Source organism: Scophthalmus maximus, chromosome 7, assembly GCF_022379125.1.
Source record: "Scophthalmus maximus strain ysfricsl-2021 chromosome 7, ASM2237912v1, whole genome shotgun sequence".
Taxonomy (NCBI): domain Eukaryota; kingdom Metazoa; phylum Chordata; class Actinopteri; order Pleuronectiformes; family Scophthalmidae; genus Scophthalmus; species Scophthalmus maximus.
The window spans coordinates 25,661,319-25,678,793 of record NC_061521.1 but is presented as its reverse complement, the minus strand read 5'-3'; the positions used below and the strand labels follow the sequence as shown (position 1 = coordinate 25,678,793).

Sequence of the window (17,475 nt, the reverse complement as noted above, 5' to 3'; positions counted from 1 at the left end):
TATATATATATATATATACACACACACACACACACACACAAATATATGTATATATATATATATATATATATATATAAACACATGTTTTATTTTTTTTAAGACCACTCATTTATTTGTACTCATCCTCAAAATGCCAAATTTGTGACAGAGAAAAAAACTGAAGAATATGTGTTTGTAAAGTTTTAATGTAGAAGTTGACTTCTGGTGGTTCAGTGGAACATCGGGGTGAACGGTCACTGTAACAATCTTTGAGGAAACGGACTCCACATCACACATGCAGCCGCCTGCGAGCAGAGCACATGAAAACAAAACACCCGTGATGGTGCGTTCACCGAATTATTCACGCGAGTAGATTACGTACAAAGTCAATGCGAAGACGCGACTAGACGCAAATTTCGTGGCGCTTCAGTCGCTCGAGTTGAAATATTTGAACTTGAGCGACATATTAGCGCGACGTGTCCGCCAATGAGCCCCTCTGTCACTGTCGTCCGACGGAGGGATATTGCATCATGAACAGAGGATCACTACTGTCGCTGTGTGTCCGCAGCCCGACCGGGTTGATATTTTGATCGGGTGTAGAGGAAGAAGAGGGCTCGGCAGAAAGTGTGTGAACGCAGCGTTATTAGGGTTCAGACTGCAGGAGGGGGAGTGTTCACTTCAGCCCTAGGGCAACACGACGATCTTCTTCTCCAGCTTCTGTTTGGGGAAGATGAAGCTCCTCATCACGTCGTCCAGCTCCTCCAGGGCGAGCCGGGCGTGAAGCACGGCGACGTCGTCCGGGTCGGAGCGCAGAACCGACTTCAGAGCTCGGTACAGGTCCGACAACACGTCACCGAGAACCTGCGGAGAGAGGAGACGATGTTAGACTGTGACCGACGGGTTGTTCTAGATTGTCTGGATAACGACTGGATTCAAGTGATGGATACAAATAATAAAATAAGACCTGAGTCGTCTCTTAAATACTGTTTAGTTCACTTTTTATAAATCACCAATATATGTTATACTGTATATCTCAAACTAACAAGAAACTCAAAGATGCTTTTTAAATCATTTAACGGATGGATTCCCTGACTCCTCCCTCTTCTTCCTCCTGCCCTCCTTCCTCTTACCCTCATCCTCCTCCTCCCTGGTCTCACCATTGCACTCCTCTCTTCCTCGCCTCTCCCTCTCATCTGTTCTCATTCGCTCACCGTGTCATTAGCCTCGTGCAGCAGCTACAGATCTTCTCCAGCTGTTGTGGTTAATAACAGGGATCTGACCTGAGACCAGCAGCTGGAGAACACGACCGTCGTCGTGGCAGCGGCTCAAAGGTGCGGCCCACTGGACAATGACCATGACTTGATAGAAACTTTGTGATGCCGCCAGGATGCGATGCAATTGAACGGACAAATTCATATTTCATCATTATCACTAAAACCAATGATAGACTGATCCCATGAGGTTCGGTCTGTAGTTCTGTGCATCTGAGATTTGAAATCAACCTCGGCCCACGATGGCTACGTGACAGGTAACTCACGTAGTTACCTGGTTACCTAGTAACCTAATTTCAATATATGAACTCAAACAGTCTTTCTAAAAAAATAAAAAAAATACATCAATATAAATTTGTAGAGATTGACGACGATGCCCGAACCAGAGATGGTGTCTTTAGTCCTGCAGGATGAAGAGATGCTTGGGGGGGGTCCTTTTTTGCATTTATATGTTCTATGCATGATGTCACTTATCATATGACATCATCATCATAATAATAACAAATTATTTTCTGATAATTTTTGACAAACGCTGTGGGCAAAACTTGGTGAGAGACAGGAAAACTACTGACGCCAAGTACAAAAGAGAGAGAGAGTGTGTGTGTGTGTGTGTGTGTGTGTGTGTGTGTGTGTGTGTGTACCTGGGTGGTTTTGTTGCTGAGGCCTCGAAGCAGCAGGGCGATAACGTGGACAGCAGCTCTCCTCACCTCAGCCTCCCTCTCTGTCCTTATCAGGGCAGTGAGACAGGAGCTCAGCTGTATGACACACACACACACACACACACACACACAATCACAATCACACACACACACACACACACACACACACACACACACACACACACACACACACACACACACACACACACACACACACACACACACACACACACACACACACACACACACACACACACACACACACACACACACACACACACACACACACACAATCATTATCACGTCGACACACATGGACACTTCATTTTTCTCTTTAGTTTCACGTGAGCGAGCTCCTCCTCACCTCCTGAGCCAACGGGCCCAGAGCAAAGTCCAGTCTCTGACAGAGCTCGCCGAGGTTGGACAGGCTGCTGGCCCGGACGCTCCGGTCCGAGTCCCTGGTTCCCTGCAGGAAGACGCCCACGAGGGGACGGCCGAGGTGCGGCGCCAGTTCCCCTGGAGGAGGAGGAGGAGGAGGAGGACGAAGGCAGGTTAGTTAAATACAAGTGATGTCAGATTGAATATCACTTATTGGTCTGTTTGCTCCCGTTAGGCTTTTTCTTTTTGTTCTGTCCATTCAAACTTTCTTTTCTCTAAAGCGAACACACAATGTGATCAATCGATGAGCTGATTCCCCCAGACCCTCACACAATTATCTATGTGATCGAAACATTGCGCGGTAAATATACACATTTCGTTAAATTCAATTTAATTAACATATAATGACTTCATTTCATTTCGAGGCCACAAATAGATCTAACGAAGGAGAGTCACTGTGTTTAAGTGAGTGAGTCAGCAGGGGTTTCATCCTGCGTCACTACTGCACACACACGCACAAGCCCGACCGATATTGATTTTAGGGGCATATGCCGATTCTGATATTAGGGAGTAACACATATCAGAAACCAATACATATATATGTGTAAGTGTTGGTATGTGTGTGTGTTTATCTTGTTACAGAAAATCTAAACATAAATGCATTTTCTCGATCTTGTATATTTATATTCCTTATTCTTTATATTTTTTTGCGTTTCATTTAGCTTTACATTTGTATGTTGTATATTTCATAGGGAGTGTTGTGTGACTGATACCTGCTGTTGTAACACCGGAATTTGCCAGCTTGGGATCAATAAGGTACCTACCTACCTACCTACCCACCTACCCACCTACCTACCTACCTACCTATCTATCCATCCACCTACCCACCTACATACCTACCTATCTATCTATCCATCCACCTACCTACCTACCTACCTACCTATCTATCCATCCACCTACCCACCTACCTACCTACCTACCTACCTACCTACCTATCCATCCATCCATCCATCTACCTACCTACCTATCTACCTACCTACCTACCTACCAATCCATCTACCTACCTACCTACCAATCCATCCATCCACCTACCTACCCATCTACCTACCTACCTATCCATCCATCCATCTACCTACCTATCCATCCATCCATCCATCCATCTACCTACCTATCCATCCATCCATCCATCTACCTATCCATCCATACATCCATCTACATACCTACCTATCCATCCATCCATCTACCTACCTACCTACCTACCTACCCACCTACCTACCTACCTATCCATCTACCTACCTATCCATCTATCTACCTACCCACCCATCTACTTACCTCTTATTCTGTGAAATAAAAATTTTCATATCAGCTCTACAACACAATAAAAAAAACTGATGCAACACTGTCCAACTTTTTCTAAGATGTATTTCGTCTGTACAGCTTCTTCTCCTGTACCTGTAAATATACTTCAATGTCTTTCTGTGCACCAGCTCCTCTCCCTCTCAGTGAATCCACTCACCGGCCTCTGCACCCGAGAGCCGAACCAAAGCACGAAGCCAAACTTTAATTTATTCAACATTTACTCCACCAGGCGACTCAATTTAAGAACCCCCTCCTGTTTACACATGACTGCCTGGCAAAGGCCGGTCGGGGGGCTCGGGACAAACACAGCGGCGGCTCTCTGGACGTCTGTGCAGCAAACTCCAGTTCTGTCCAATCTCTCGGCGAGGAATATAAAACCCCCGATTGTCCCGGGGAATGGGTACGATGGCAATCTGGCAGATAAAACCAGACCGGGGAGGGGCAAAAATCTAAGTAGGGTTTTCCATCAGGGAGAAGTTGTGACAACACAGACTCCCTTCGTTCAGCCTGGAAAACAAACAGGCACTGTGGCCTTTGTGCTGAGGCGGCTGCAAGCTACTAAAACAATGTGTCCACATTTCATTTCATCTATTTATAAGGACACATATGCATGAACAATTCTCTGAAAATAAGTTCTACATTCCGGCATCTTAATGTGTTTTCAAGTTGACATCATTCACAAGAAGCGCATTCATTTATGTTGTTTTGAAATTTCTTTCTCTGGGTTTCTTGTTGAGCGCACGTTATTGTTGCTTTGGGCTCTGTTTTTTGTTGAGCTTTGAATAAAATTGCCTGGTTTGAATAATACTGTTTTGTTAAATTTAACTTGGTTGTGATTTCCCCCTTTTTTGCATGCAAGTTTAAAATTGTCCCGATCAAAACCATTCATGAGTATAATTAAGATTAAAGAATGTTTTAATACAGACATGGGTCGCAGGGATGACTAGAATCATCATACTAGTGTGATGTCTGCATCAAAGGGTTAAATTATGCATTAATGAAACTGTGCTTTAGAGGAGATTTAAACATTATTGCTATATATATTGTGTATCGCGATATAACAAAAGTATATTGCGATATTAGGCTGGCAACCTGTACAGGGTGAACCCCGCCTCTCGCCCAATGTTAGCTGGGATTGGCTCCAGCCCCCCCCCCCGCTCAGCGACAGCCTTGGTGGAGAGAAGGTCAACGCTGCCTGACTGACTAACCGACTAACTAACTATATGCGGTCCCATTAGTTCTTAGTAACGGAGTACAACTGGTTAATATACTGACCTGCGATTACAGTTGCTTCTATTTCAGTTGTGATTAAACACATAACAGATCTCTGTAGGGGTCAGGAATCACGACAAGCGAATGTTCTTCACTGCTCACCCATCGCTCTGCTCGCCCTCATCAGGACCTCTCCGATTTTCAGGCGGGTTTCCAGGGAGCGCTCCTTGTCGGACGTGGGCAGCGAGGGGCCGTGTTGAAAGTCCTTCAGGAGCCTTTCCAGGATCCTCTCCGGGCAGGAATCAGCCAACGCAGCCAGACCTGCGGACAGTTCACACTCAAGTTTACTGTAGTTCAATAATTAAACATCAATCTTCAGCTTTACAAAAACTGTACCATGATATTACCTTGAATGGCTGACAGGTAGATGAACGGCTCGTCGTGCTCCAGGTTTTCTAAGAAGAGCTGAAGGAGGAGATTCTGATTAATATTCTCTAAATCACAGATGTGAATCTTTCCAATAGAAGAAAAAGAAAGATCAATACTGGCACAGTGAATACATTAGAGACAATAAGAAGCAACTATCAAAGGGAATAATCCAAACATTCCCCCCAGGTGCTGTGAGGGGCGGGAGAGGTTTGAGAGGGTAAGGAGGGGGCAAACAAGGGCAATAGAAAGGGCTGGAAGTTTGAGTAAAGTCAAGTGGACAAAACCCAGAAAAGAATAATAATAAAAGATTTAAAAAATCAATAAAAGTTGCTGCTGTGATCGTGATGTGTTGAAGGTTATCTGAGGTGCACACAGTTGGGGGAGGGGGGAGGGGCTTCTGATCACAGAGAATACGAGATGAGCTGTCTTCCTTTCTTTACTGTTCCACCTTAACAAGTCCCTGGAGGCCATTGTTCCCTCGGACCCCCCCGACACACACACACACACACACACACACACACACACACACACACACACACACACACACACACACACACACACACACACACACACACACACACACACACACACACACACACACACACACACACACACACACACACACACACACACACACACACACACACACACACACACACCAACCAACCCCCAAGGGGGCGACGTCACACCGTCTCATTCATTATACATGTCTGCTTGGAATGTCCCAGAAGGCTCGGATACAAAAACACAACCTTCACTTCACTGACACACACAATGAATACTACAAAAACACAGTCTCAGCAACCTGTGTGTGTGTGTGTGTGTGTGTGTGTGTAAGTTAACTGGAGCTGACTCAAAAGTCAGAGGTCAACAAAAATATGGTCTAAAAAAAAAAAAACGATTAGAGAGACAATCGAAGATTATAAATAAAATTATTCACCATCATATGATGTCATATGATAAGAGAAGTCAGGAAGTGACAACATGCATAATTCAAAAATGCAATTTTCCCTTAAATAGATACGAAATTAGTTTCATTGATTAAATAGTTAAATTTCAATCCTCCTTCCTGCGCTAACATCTTCTATATTCTTCTATATACTATACCTACTATAGTTTATGAGTAATAATAATCTATAATTTATGACTTACTATGGGCTAAACTGTCAAGAAAAAAAAATTACCAACATCATCGGATTAAACATATTAAGTCTACCAAGTTTAAGTGAGAAAAAGCATAAAAAACTTAAAACAATATTTTTCCGGGCATCGTAACGAACCAACTGCTAAAACAAGAAGAGAAAATTTGGAAGTACGTAACCAAGACCCACCATGAGCACCTTCTCCCGGGCCTGGACGACCTCAGGGCTTCCATTCTGCACCATCTGGGTCAGGACCCTCAGGGCAAACGCTCGGGTCGGCACGTCCGGGTCACACGCCTCCAGCAGCCAATCAGAAAAGGGCTTGGCCGAGGAGTATTGGACACCTCCTCCAGAGGACGGCGGGCGTCTGGTCGGTGGTTTACAATCATGTGGAGACGGACGTGGACTCGTCCGCGAGTCTTTTCCTTCAGTTTGCACTTTTGTCTTATTCCCAGAGGGAACTCTGTGGTTCTTTGCTGTGGTTTTTGTTGCTTCGGGGCGTCTGGAGGCCTTCGGGAGGTTTTCGGGACAGAAGGCACCGCGAGTGGCGATGACGGCTCTTAAGTTGGACGCCAGGTCCTGGACGACGACATCCGAGTGTTTCTGAGACAGAGTCTCCAGCGGCGGGAGCAGCCGCGACATCGAAGAGTAGTCGTCTGAGCTAAGCTGGAATATTAAAAACAGAGAGAGGACAAGGATAATTAGGATTCTAGAAGCTAATTTTCCAGTTATTGCGTCCGAGTTTCGTAGAAGCTTATTACAGCTCACGGGAATTTGAGGGAACGCGGAACGAGAATAATAACGGTGCATTGTAATGTTGGTGTAGTTGCCAGTACCTGAGGTCCAGACAGCAGAGTGGCGACCAGGCCCATCGCCATGCTCAGAGTCTGGCTCTCCACTGGGTTCTCCAGACCCGGGTCAGGGTCCTGATCCAGACCCACGCAGGCCCTCTGAACCAGGGACACGATGAAATCCACCACCTGGAGAAAAAAAGAATGAACCTGAATGACATATACTAACAAAAACTAAGAGCCAAGACACTTTCCCAGAAAACATTCTGTCCTTATAAAGACATCGGAAGGTTAAAAATATCTAAAAATAAAACATTATCTCATGGAGTGAGGCCAGTTTATCAGAAACATTTCTTTATCTCTGTAGGGAAAGTTTGTTGGCCCTAAACTGCCAGACGACCAGTCAAGTCAGCCAACTCCTAAAAAAAGAAGGTCTATTTCTGTTTGGCGTCGTGGCTCAACGTGGCTCGTTTCCATGAAGAGAAACTCCCACAGGAGCAAAGACTGGTTTTTAAAATGTGCAGGAGGAGGATGACAGGGCGTACAGTATTAGGTCATCAGCGGTTTCCGTGATCCCTCAAACTCACCTGTGTGGTTTTCCTCAGCAGCACCGTGTGCTGCAGCGTCTCCACCATCACGGCCAGCGCCTGAAGCAGAGCGAGTCTCTGGCCTTGGCTCGCAGCTCGACCCAGCACCTGCTGCTCCACCTCCAGGAGCGTCATGGCCGACACGTCCAGCGCCTCCTCTCCGTCGTCCTCCGCCTCGTCTGCGGCAGCCGCCCAGCCGGTCAGCTCCTGCGGGAGACGCAACGGAAAGGTTACGTTTCTCCACAAGGTGGACAGGAAACACAACGTGTGCGTACTCGTTACGAGCTCGTACTCGTTACCTGCAGCAGCTCCAGGAAGAAATCTCCAGGCAGGTCAGAGTCTTTGAGTTCTGCCAGCAGATGGGTGAGACACTCCAGCCTCCACTGCTCCCCCGACAGCCTCTCGTACAGGGCGTCGTCCTCGTCGCTGAGAGAAGCAACAACAGACGACGAGACATGTGAGGATCAATTTATCTGTCGCTGATTGGACATTATTATTTTTGTCAAACACGTGCCGTCAGTTCACCTCAAGTTCTCTCTGCGGTCGAACCTGGCTCCTCCGTCGCTGCCCGGGCAGAAATGAAAGTCGGCCGCGGCCTGGTTCTTCTGTCCCTGCAGACCCGACAGCCGCCGGAGCGCCGACAGAGCCGCCGACGCCTCGGTGTGGCTCAGGTACCATAACAAAATGTCCTGGCAGGGGGCGCTGTGGGACACAAACAGCGCACATCGTCGCTATCCTGCTTTCAGGCCTGAAGCCCTTGTTTCATTTTCAGTTTCTAGCCTACAACCAAAATGTTTTCCTTGTTACCGTCCTCACGACATTATCCTTCCTATCACAAGTGCTTCCTTATTTTTCCCAGTTTTGCAATATGAGCATGAAACTCCGAGAGAACGAAGGAGAGAACGTTACCGTAGGTGTGAGACGTTCTGCTTGGTGAAACAGAAGAGTGTGAAGATCACGGGAAGAGCTTCTTCCAGAGCTTTGAGCAGAGACGCTGACGGGCTGTTTCCGACCACCCAGATCTGACGAGCGCCGAGAGACACGAGAGCAGAGAAACAAAAAACATCATCACTACATCTTCATCACGTCAACGTAGCTACAACTCTTCTTTCGCTAATGCGGCATATTTTAGAGACTCATACAGTTAATTCCCTTTCAACTACAAGAAGTAGAGTGTTGTCGTCCATCTTGAGACATGTCCTCACCTTGTACACGTCCTCCACACAACGCGTCAGCTCCTGCTCCTCCACAGCCGCCTGGTCATGACTCGCGTCTGGAAAAACACACAAACACACAAGCACCACAGAGTTCAGCCTCACTGGGACCTGACATGTCATCCAGCCGCTGTTTCATGAGCTTACGGTTGTGACAGAAAGAATCACACCGGGAATTTAAACAGCCAAATTAAGTTTCCTTCGTCTCGTGACTGGGCTCAGCCTCACAGAAAGGGTAAAGAGCTCAGACACAGTTCAGGTGGTTCATGAACTGTTGTTCAGCTGTTTAGGTTGGTAGGCGATGCCAGGATTGACCCTGTATATGTCTTCTGGCCAGGAAACACCTCTGGATCCCGCAGGAGGAGGAACTCTAACATCTGACACATGTGGATAAACAGTTTACTGACCGGAAGCAGCAGCGGCAGTGCAGCGGTGCAGAGGAGCGAGCAGGGGCGTGAGCAGGTACTGGTGAGCGAAGCCGGGCTTCTCCTGCACCATGGAGAGAGCTGCTCTGGTGGCCACACGCTGGAACTGTTGCGCCGTCAGCTTGTCTCTGAAGTGCAGGAGGTCGAGGATCTACAACGAATAAATAAAGTTAAAAAAAAAAGAAAAGAATTATTATATTTTAAAAAAAAACTACAAACAAACAAAATGTTTAATGTAGTTTTCAAGCAGATTTACAGTTTACAGTGTGTGTGTGTGTGTGTGTGTGTGTGTGTGTGTGTGTGTGTGTGTGTGTGTGTTAGGAGCTCACCTGAGGACAAACTTGTCTGTAGTAGCTGTCTGCTGAGGCCGACTGTTGAGGGCAGGCCGTGAGGATCCGGGCCACGCCGTCGCACTTCCTCCAGTCTGACTCGCCCCCTAGTGGACGAAAAAAGATACAGCATGTCAGTTGGGTCTGGACACTTTCCTGCCAATATATATATTTTACCTCATATATATATATATATATATATATATATATATATACATACAGCACTTTTTTTAAACAATGTCCCAAGTTGAGTAAGACAAAAGGACACAAGCACAGATAAGCTTTTCACAGAAAGAAAAGTTTGGAGTAGGCGATTTCAAAGATTGTTCCAAAGTGTGTGAGCTCACCGGTTCCTCCCTGCAGGATGCCTCTGACCACAGCCTGGACACCGTGAGGCTGCATCAGCCGCTCGGACAGCAGCTGCCCACACAGACGCCGCAGCCAGGCCGGAGCTGATCCCAGAGCTGCTGCCCTGCTGCTGCTGCTGGAACCGCTGGAGCTTCCTGCTGCAACAGACTGGAAGGAGACGGACGGTAGATTAAACAGAAAAACTTGACAAGAAAGTCAAAACTCAATACTGCGCCTGAACACAACCCAATGTGGCAGAAGCTGCGCAGAACTGTTGCTGCTCACGTTCACCTTCCACCACTAGTTTCATGTTTCCTTGAATTTGACTTGACGGCCTGATGGAACTTAAACAAATACTGAAAACTGGACAATTTAAGCGCTGAGAAAAAAAGTTACTGAGCGTCAGAAAAACTGTGATTCCTGTTTTTTTTTTTACAGAAATCATCAATTAATTTCTCAAGGTTCAGGCTTTAGGACACTCAACATCTGAGTGGGGGACAGCCACATTGTAATACAATAACTTCAAGTATGTGCATTATCATCGCTCCTTCTTCCAGCTGTCCCTGCCATGTACACGTGTACTGTACCTGTCTGGGTCCACCTTGGAGGATCAGCAGCTCCTGGACAACGATTGGCTGGTAAACTTTCCCAAGGAGGCTTTTGAGAGCCTCCCTGCACATTCGTCGTTCCTCAGCACTGAGCTCCTGCGACTGAAAAGAAAGAGGGTAAAAAGAAACTGCGTGATTCAAAAGCATCTGCTAAAATAGATAAAACCACAAGCCCATATCCAGACGTGTTACCTTCTCCTCCTCCTCCTCTGTCCCCCTTCTGTGTGGCTGGTAGCCGAGCTGGCACAGCGCCGCCATCACATCCCCCAGATGCTGCGTGAACACCAGCGCGGCGAGAGACGACACCTCAGCCAACCGCAGTAGAACGTTCGTGGTGGTAAGAAGGCGGCGTCCCGCTGCTGCTGTCGCCGCTCCACCACCACGGACAAGTTTTTCCACTGTGGCTCCGAAAGCCGAGCGGCGACCCAGCGGCACGCCCACTCCGGGGGCCAGGTAGGGGCAAAGCCCCAGAGAAACCACAAACTGAAGAGCGGCTCCGAGCGTCTTCTGCTGGGCAACGCTGAGAACGTCCGGCGGTAACGGCGGAGCCATCTCGGGGGTTTTTGTTTTCGCCGCAGACGGAGTGCAGCGCTGATTGAAGAGTTCCAGCTCAACAGAAAGGTGTCGTGCCAAGGTGAGGAGCAGCAAGAGACACTCCTGGACGAAGACCCACGTGGCATCTTCTGCATCACTGGAAAACCACTCTGACCCCTCAGCCGCGGCCATCGTCTCCTCCCTCCTCTTCCTCACCTCCGCGAAGCTGCTCTCGGTCTGAAGCTGCTGGAGGAGAAGGGCTCTGTTGGCCTGCAGCACTGCCAGCAGCGCCTCCCCGTGGGACGACTGAGCATCCCGCACACGCGCCTCTGTAGAGGACAACACAAAGAGGAGTGTGTTCAAGTGCTGCTGAGAAGTTGTGTTCATGTACAGTGACATTGGTCAATCACTTACTCAGAAAATATTTTAAAAAACATGAATGTGTCTGGAAATCATAGATAATTTAACGAGCGTTTTCTTTCACAGCAGGTGTTATGCCTCGATCAATGGTTAGAACAAAACAGTCACGTGACACACGCAGTTGGAAAACAATTAAATAATTGTCACGTGTAATATTTACTACATTTGCCCCGACTCTATATACTATAACGCTTATGTGATGCGTTATTGTGTTAAGTGGGAAACAAAGTTGAGAACACATTATACCTCAGAACTCGGGGCTCTGAGCTCGAAAGTCAGGCTGGTGAATTTCCTCTGACCTTTTGAGTGGAACTTCTGACTCGGAGGGGCGCTCCAGTTGCAACTTCTGACTCGGGGGTCGGTAATTCCGAGTTCCGAGATTAAAATGGAACCATAACACGGACTCCCGTGTTGCAGGTGCAATGGAGTTACAGTATAATAATAATAACAACAATAATAAATTTCATTTATAGAGCACTTTTTATTGCTAAAAGCAATCTCAAAGTGCTAAAAAAAGTATGAGAGTTTAACGATGGCAGTGGGGGCAGCCATGTCCTATATCGCGATACGAGATTTTGGACACAAATATTGTAGAGTATATAATCTCTACAGGTCATATATTGTTATTTATTTCATTCTTTTCAGTGTAATCCAAAAACAATTTTACAAAACAACACCCTTACACTTGAACACACATTCTATGAACAAAAAAGGAGCAGGAAGAAGAAAAAGTCTTATATTGTCCGCCCCTTTATATAAATAATGTAAATACAGATCATCCCTTTTTTTTAATTACTCAATACGTTCAGACTGTTTCAATATTTTTTCTTTGTAAGTTTTTTTTAAAATAAATGTTGAAATATTTGAGCAACATTTTAAATCATTGTGGAGAGAATAAAACTCCACAGTTTCCCTCCACATACAGAAACATTCACATCTGCTGTGGTGTGATGCGAGCACATGGACTTTAGAAGTTAAACTTTCCGTCTATGATCCTCATCGTGTGAAATATGAACAGCTTCTGTAAGTTTACAGGTCAAAGTAACTGTAACACATATCACCCATAAAGATCCAACTGTGAATAGTTTCTGATCATACGTCAGAACGTGTCAGTAACTCACCGTCGAGGGGTTTGGTGAGTGTGTTTATCGCGGCGAGGAACCCGGAAGTCATGTCGCCATCACGCGGACAAGTCACACGCAGGTCTGGACACGATTTACACCAAGTATTCTATTAAATATTAAGTATTTGACGTCGTTATGCCACGAGATGTGTTGTTGTTGTTGTGTCGCTCGTGGTGTCGTTCGGCTAAAACGTCTCAAAGTGGCGCTGAAATTATACGTCACCGCGCAGCGCCCTGCGATTGGCTGTTGGGCTGCGACGGTTTCCGGTTCTTTTTTGACAAACTTTATTGACACCATGGAGATATTACAATACAGGAAAAGAAGAACAGTATTGGAGGGAAATAAAACAAAACAAAAATTGATTTAACAACACGAGTAGAAATAAACCACAGATGTTAAGAGAAGGAAAGAAAAAAAAATTGAATTTGTCTAGAGATCTGGTCCATGGTGTTTCTGAGGAGACGGGATGTGTTTCATTTCTTCGTTCTACATTAAAAATCATAGCATAAAACGTATATATTTTTTAAAGAACTTGAAGAAATTGGCTTCATGGAATAAGACATCAGTTTCTGTGAGTTCTTTTTTGAGAGTATAAAGTGACTACAACTAGTGAGTGTGAAGAACCTTTTGATCTATTTGTGAAAATGCAAAAAAAATATTAAAAATGCCACTGCTACGTCTTCTATTTTGATCTTTTTAAAATTATTTCACCTTTTTACAATTCATTTTACTCGTATACGAGGCTCCTTGCGATTATTCATATGCTTGCTCTTTCTATACTAACTTGTCCTTGTATACTTTGCTTTTATTCTTTGTAATGTAACTTCGAGCAAAATCTGGCACAATAATTTCTCTTGAGGTTAATAAATACATTTCTATTATCTTATGAATAAGATGGTTCCACACCACAGACTATGTCCAGTTTAAAATCCAACTTCACCTGAATTTGTCAGATTGAGGTGTAATCAATTATCCCAGAGACACCACAGACTTTAAGACAGATGTGTGGGGAAATATAAAAATTACACTGTAGCTCAGTGTCCTACTAAAGCTGAATATTCAATAGTACCCTGGGACATTTGCCAAAAAGTGACCAACTTTTGCTGAATTCACCCATTTATGACAAACTACTGACAGACTCCAGTCAAGTCTCTGATTCAGAGATTACTGAGGAACCAAGTGAACGAGTGTGTTTGAGTCTACACACTTATGCTTCAGGAGAACAATCTGTTGACTCAGCTTGGTCCCACTGCACCTCATGCGAGGTTATTGGAAGACAATTCCCTCATGGCAGTGTAGTGGCACACCACATCTCAGTGGCCTGCACCAGTCAGGTGGACAAAGGTCTTCAAAGAACCGAACAATACTTTCAAATAGATGAATGTGACATGTTGTCATTGGATCAATTCAATCATATGACCTTTAACAGTCAGGAGTATTATTTTGTCAACTTAACGTGTGTTACGCGTGAAAACTAACGACACCCTGTGCAGTAGCAGATCTTGGGGTTGTATGCAAAGCTTCTAACAAAGATCCAGTTTGATCTTCTCGAGTAACATCCTTAGGCTTCCCTGGACTTTGACGAGTGGATGTCATCAGGATTGGATAATTGCATGAGTAAGTAGGCTCACTGGTTGTTAAAACGCAATAGATCTTTGACCCATTAGTCAAAAAGAAAAGTTAACAGTAGAAACAGAATGACTGACAGATATTAGGCACCACGGTCCAAATTAGTCTTTGAAGATTAACCATCGCAGTTACAAAGGCCATCTTAGGAAACATGAACATTTTAGAAGGTCACAATACACTTGTGCCCTTCGTACAAATCTGTCAAACACTGAAGTTAACAAGACACTGCTCAATTTTCCAATCAGAAGGTCAAATAATTTATGCAAATAAAGTCAACTTACTGGCTAACAAGTCAAATAATTAACCTCAACCCAGCTTCTGAAAACTGGAGCAAATTAGTATCCCAAGGTCTCAAATTGCAGGCAAGATGCTGCCTAATGACAATAGCGCCAGATTTGGCATGATGGGCATTTGAATACCTTGTCAAATGGAGCCCCTCCTTTCTAAAAAAAAAAAAAAAGGCAGCAGATTGTGGAAAGGTACAGTTCTAACAAAATCAATAAGTCACAGGAAACCAGCCGTAGTTTTAAGTTTTATTTGCATTGGATAATCTATTGTTAGCAGCAGCAATGAAGACACCTGTAAGTTAAAGACAAGAGTTAGTCGACCGTCAGTGCAGATATAGAAAATGTAGTTTCCAGAGAGTCGTCTTACCAGAAGACTCTCAGGAGCCACCTTTGGTCGGAGCATCAGCGGGACGGGTTTGCTCAGACGCTGCTTCCATGCGTCTGGATACAGGCATAAGAGGAGGAGGAGGAGGAGGAGCAGGCTCTCCTGGGATGTAGCGGGTTTGAGCAAAAACCTTCCTTCCCCGCTGGTAGCTTGAGCGAGAGCGGAAGGCAAAGACCGGCTCCAGATCAGACACGTCACTGAAGACTGGCTCAGGTTCCTCAGGGATCTCTGGTTCCCTAGCGCTCCCAGACCCGGCAGGGTAGTAGAAAGTGGCAGAGTCAGAGCCCTCATATAGAGGGGTTGCATCAGGCATGCTCCCTTCAAATCCACTAGCTGAGCTACCATGTGGAGCACTGCTGTCAAAACCAGAGGCTGCATAAGCGGCTGCATATTCACTGTCCTGAGGGCCACTGTAGACTTGCTCCATGAAACCAGCGTAGCCCTTGTTGAAATCTTGATTCTCAGCCATGTTGGTGGGGGTGCTGTAGAAATCTTGACTGCCGTAGTAACTGTCAGGGCTGGAAAAGGCATTTTGAGGAGCAGGAACAGTTTTGGAGAGACTTGGATAAGAGGAGCGTCTGCCAGAATTTGCCCCAACTCCACGGAACCTGCGCCCAGAATATGGCTGCCCCCTGGATCGTCGGTCAGCATCATTTGAGCCAGAGCCTGAGCAGAAACAAGTTGTTCAGCAGGAGACAAATCAAGACAGTTTCTCAAGTATATTTCATCATACCATAAAAAAAGGATCTTACCCCTTCTCAAATGTCCACAGACAAGGTGTCCAATGAGAAGAAATGAAAGCCACAGCACCCTGTATATAAACGCATCTTGGTTTTAGATCAGTTCACTTATTTAAATGTAATTGCTTATTTGATGTTTACTCGCCTCATTCTGCTGCTGATCAGGTCAATTCAGGACAGAGTTACAAGCTGATTAGTGACCGGTCCCCAAGAGTCTGTTCAAACACAACATGTGTTTCAACAGTCAATCCCTTATAATGTTGAACTAAAAATGACAGCTAAAGCATTTAAAAATTCTAAGAGAAATCCAATACATACCTGCTGTGAGCTACAGGAACCCGTCAGTAGTGGAACTCTGAGCTGAGAGCTGCTTTTATATGGTGAGCAGTGCAGAGAGGCTGATTGCTCAGTGGCAACAGCTTTTTCTGAAATACACCTGCCTGTGATTAATTGGCTGCAGTGGAAATTGTCAATTTTGCTTAGGAAGGTTCCCAACTGAGTGAAATGACCCAGAAGTATTTCATCGGCAGCCATGACAAGAGCTGTTCAGGTTCTTTGGGTGAACTCGGATCGTCCTTCCTATCGTCCTTTCATGTCTACTATTCCTTGACCTCAGTCGAAAACGTCATGAGGTCGTGGAAAGTTGTAAAGGAGGATTCATAGGATTTAGGAAAAGCCCATATTCATAGTCATATTCATACTCTTCTTCGGATTTAATTGTTTAGGTTCATGCATGGCGCGTCACGTTAAATATTGCTACTGCAAGTCATCATGTAAGTTACCCTTATGGTAGCTGAGGGTTAAAATTTGCATACATGTCTTTTGGTTTTCATGAATTTTGAGGATATTTGATAGCAGATATATGTATATGTAAGTGAGATGTAACTCACAAAAAACCTTGTACCAAAACATCCTGTCATCTAGTTTTGCGTTATCTTACATGAGAACTATTTAAAAGTAGTGGATCGTCATTGTTCTTATTATACTGAATTTGTGGAATGGTGTGAATCGTCTTCTTGTGTTGTCAAAGCGATGTAGCTACGGCCCTACACCCTCAACATGCGTCCGCCACGTAAAGTACCATCCCAGTCCAGTGAGGAGGGAGTGAGTTTTAAAATCCTTCAACACCAACGCTGCGTCGATGCAGACTTACTGACTTAGTGTTAGAGCCTAGAGCTCAAATCTTATTGTAGAATGGGTGAAAATAACAACGCAGTTACCAAACCAACAACCCATCTACCTCATTTGTGGAAACTTGGAGGCAGACAAAACTCCTTTAACGGGCCTGTGCTAAAACCCGTAATTGCAAACATAAAATCTCCAGTCTAACACAAATGTGCTGTGACGTACCTGGAGGAAAATTGAGGAAATTAAAGGGAACTAGTTGGCAAATATAATTCTAGCCAGTTTTAAAAAGGCTACAAGTTTATGGTTTCCATATTTTCCTTTTGTTGCTTCCAACCAGTGTTGTTTTTCCTCATTCGGCCTTTGGTACTATTTGTGTGTACCTGACTGGGCGTGGTTGCTGGTATCCTGCAGTTCATCTTTCACCCCTGAGCAGTATTTTAAGCCTGCTTTATTCTTCCAGATGCCACTAGTTCAGACACCCAGAGGAGTAAAATGTT

General features: G+C 45.2%; 2 protein-coding genes across 3 annotated transcripts; both read right to left on the bottom strand.

The window, feature by feature from the left end:
- Window positions 1-167: 167 nt before the first annotated feature.
- Window positions 168-13,020, bottom strand: tango6 (transport and golgi organization 6 homolog (Drosophila)). Of its 2 annotated transcripts, none has more exons than XM_035642441.1 (18): window positions 12,807-13,020; window positions 10,924-11,594; window positions 10,711-10,833; window positions 10,123-10,291; window positions 9,776-9,882; window positions 9,429-9,597; window positions 9,013-9,080; window positions 8,717-8,829; window positions 8,333-8,509; window positions 8,107-8,233; window positions 7,808-8,014; window positions 7,266-7,409; window positions 6,619-7,095; window positions 5,266-5,323; window positions 5,021-5,179; window positions 2,274-2,425; window positions 1,892-2,005; window positions 168-840 (listed from the first exon to the last, which is right to left on the bottom strand). In XM_035642441.1, the coding sequence occupies exons 1-18, from the start codon at window positions 12,856-12,858 to the stop codon at window positions 664-666; spliced, it is 3,264 nt and encodes a 1,087-aa protein (XP_035498334.1). In that variant the 5' UTR covers window positions 12,859-13,020; the 3' UTR covers window positions 168-663. The 2 variants fall into 2 exon arrangements, with proteins under 2 accessions (XP_035498334.1, XP_035498335.1); XM_035642442.1 differs by having other exon boundaries at window positions 9,013-9,068.
- A 1,939-nt stretch (window positions 13,021-14,959) lies between these two features.
- On the bottom strand, window positions 14,960-16,228 carry LOC118315421. Its single transcript, XM_035642694.2, has 5 exons — window positions 16,169-16,228; window positions 15,996-16,065; window positions 15,863-15,921; window positions 15,093-15,776; window positions 14,960-15,017 (listed from the first exon to the last, which is right to left on the bottom strand). Exons 2-4 carry the CDS (start codon window positions 15,998-16,000, stop codon window positions 15,103-15,105), a joined length of 738 nt encoding a protein of 245 aa, XP_035498587.1. The 5' UTR covers window positions 16,001-16,065; window positions 16,169-16,228; the 3' UTR covers window positions 14,960-15,017; window positions 15,093-15,102.
- Between the last annotated feature and the right edge of the window lie 1,247 nt (window positions 16,229-17,475).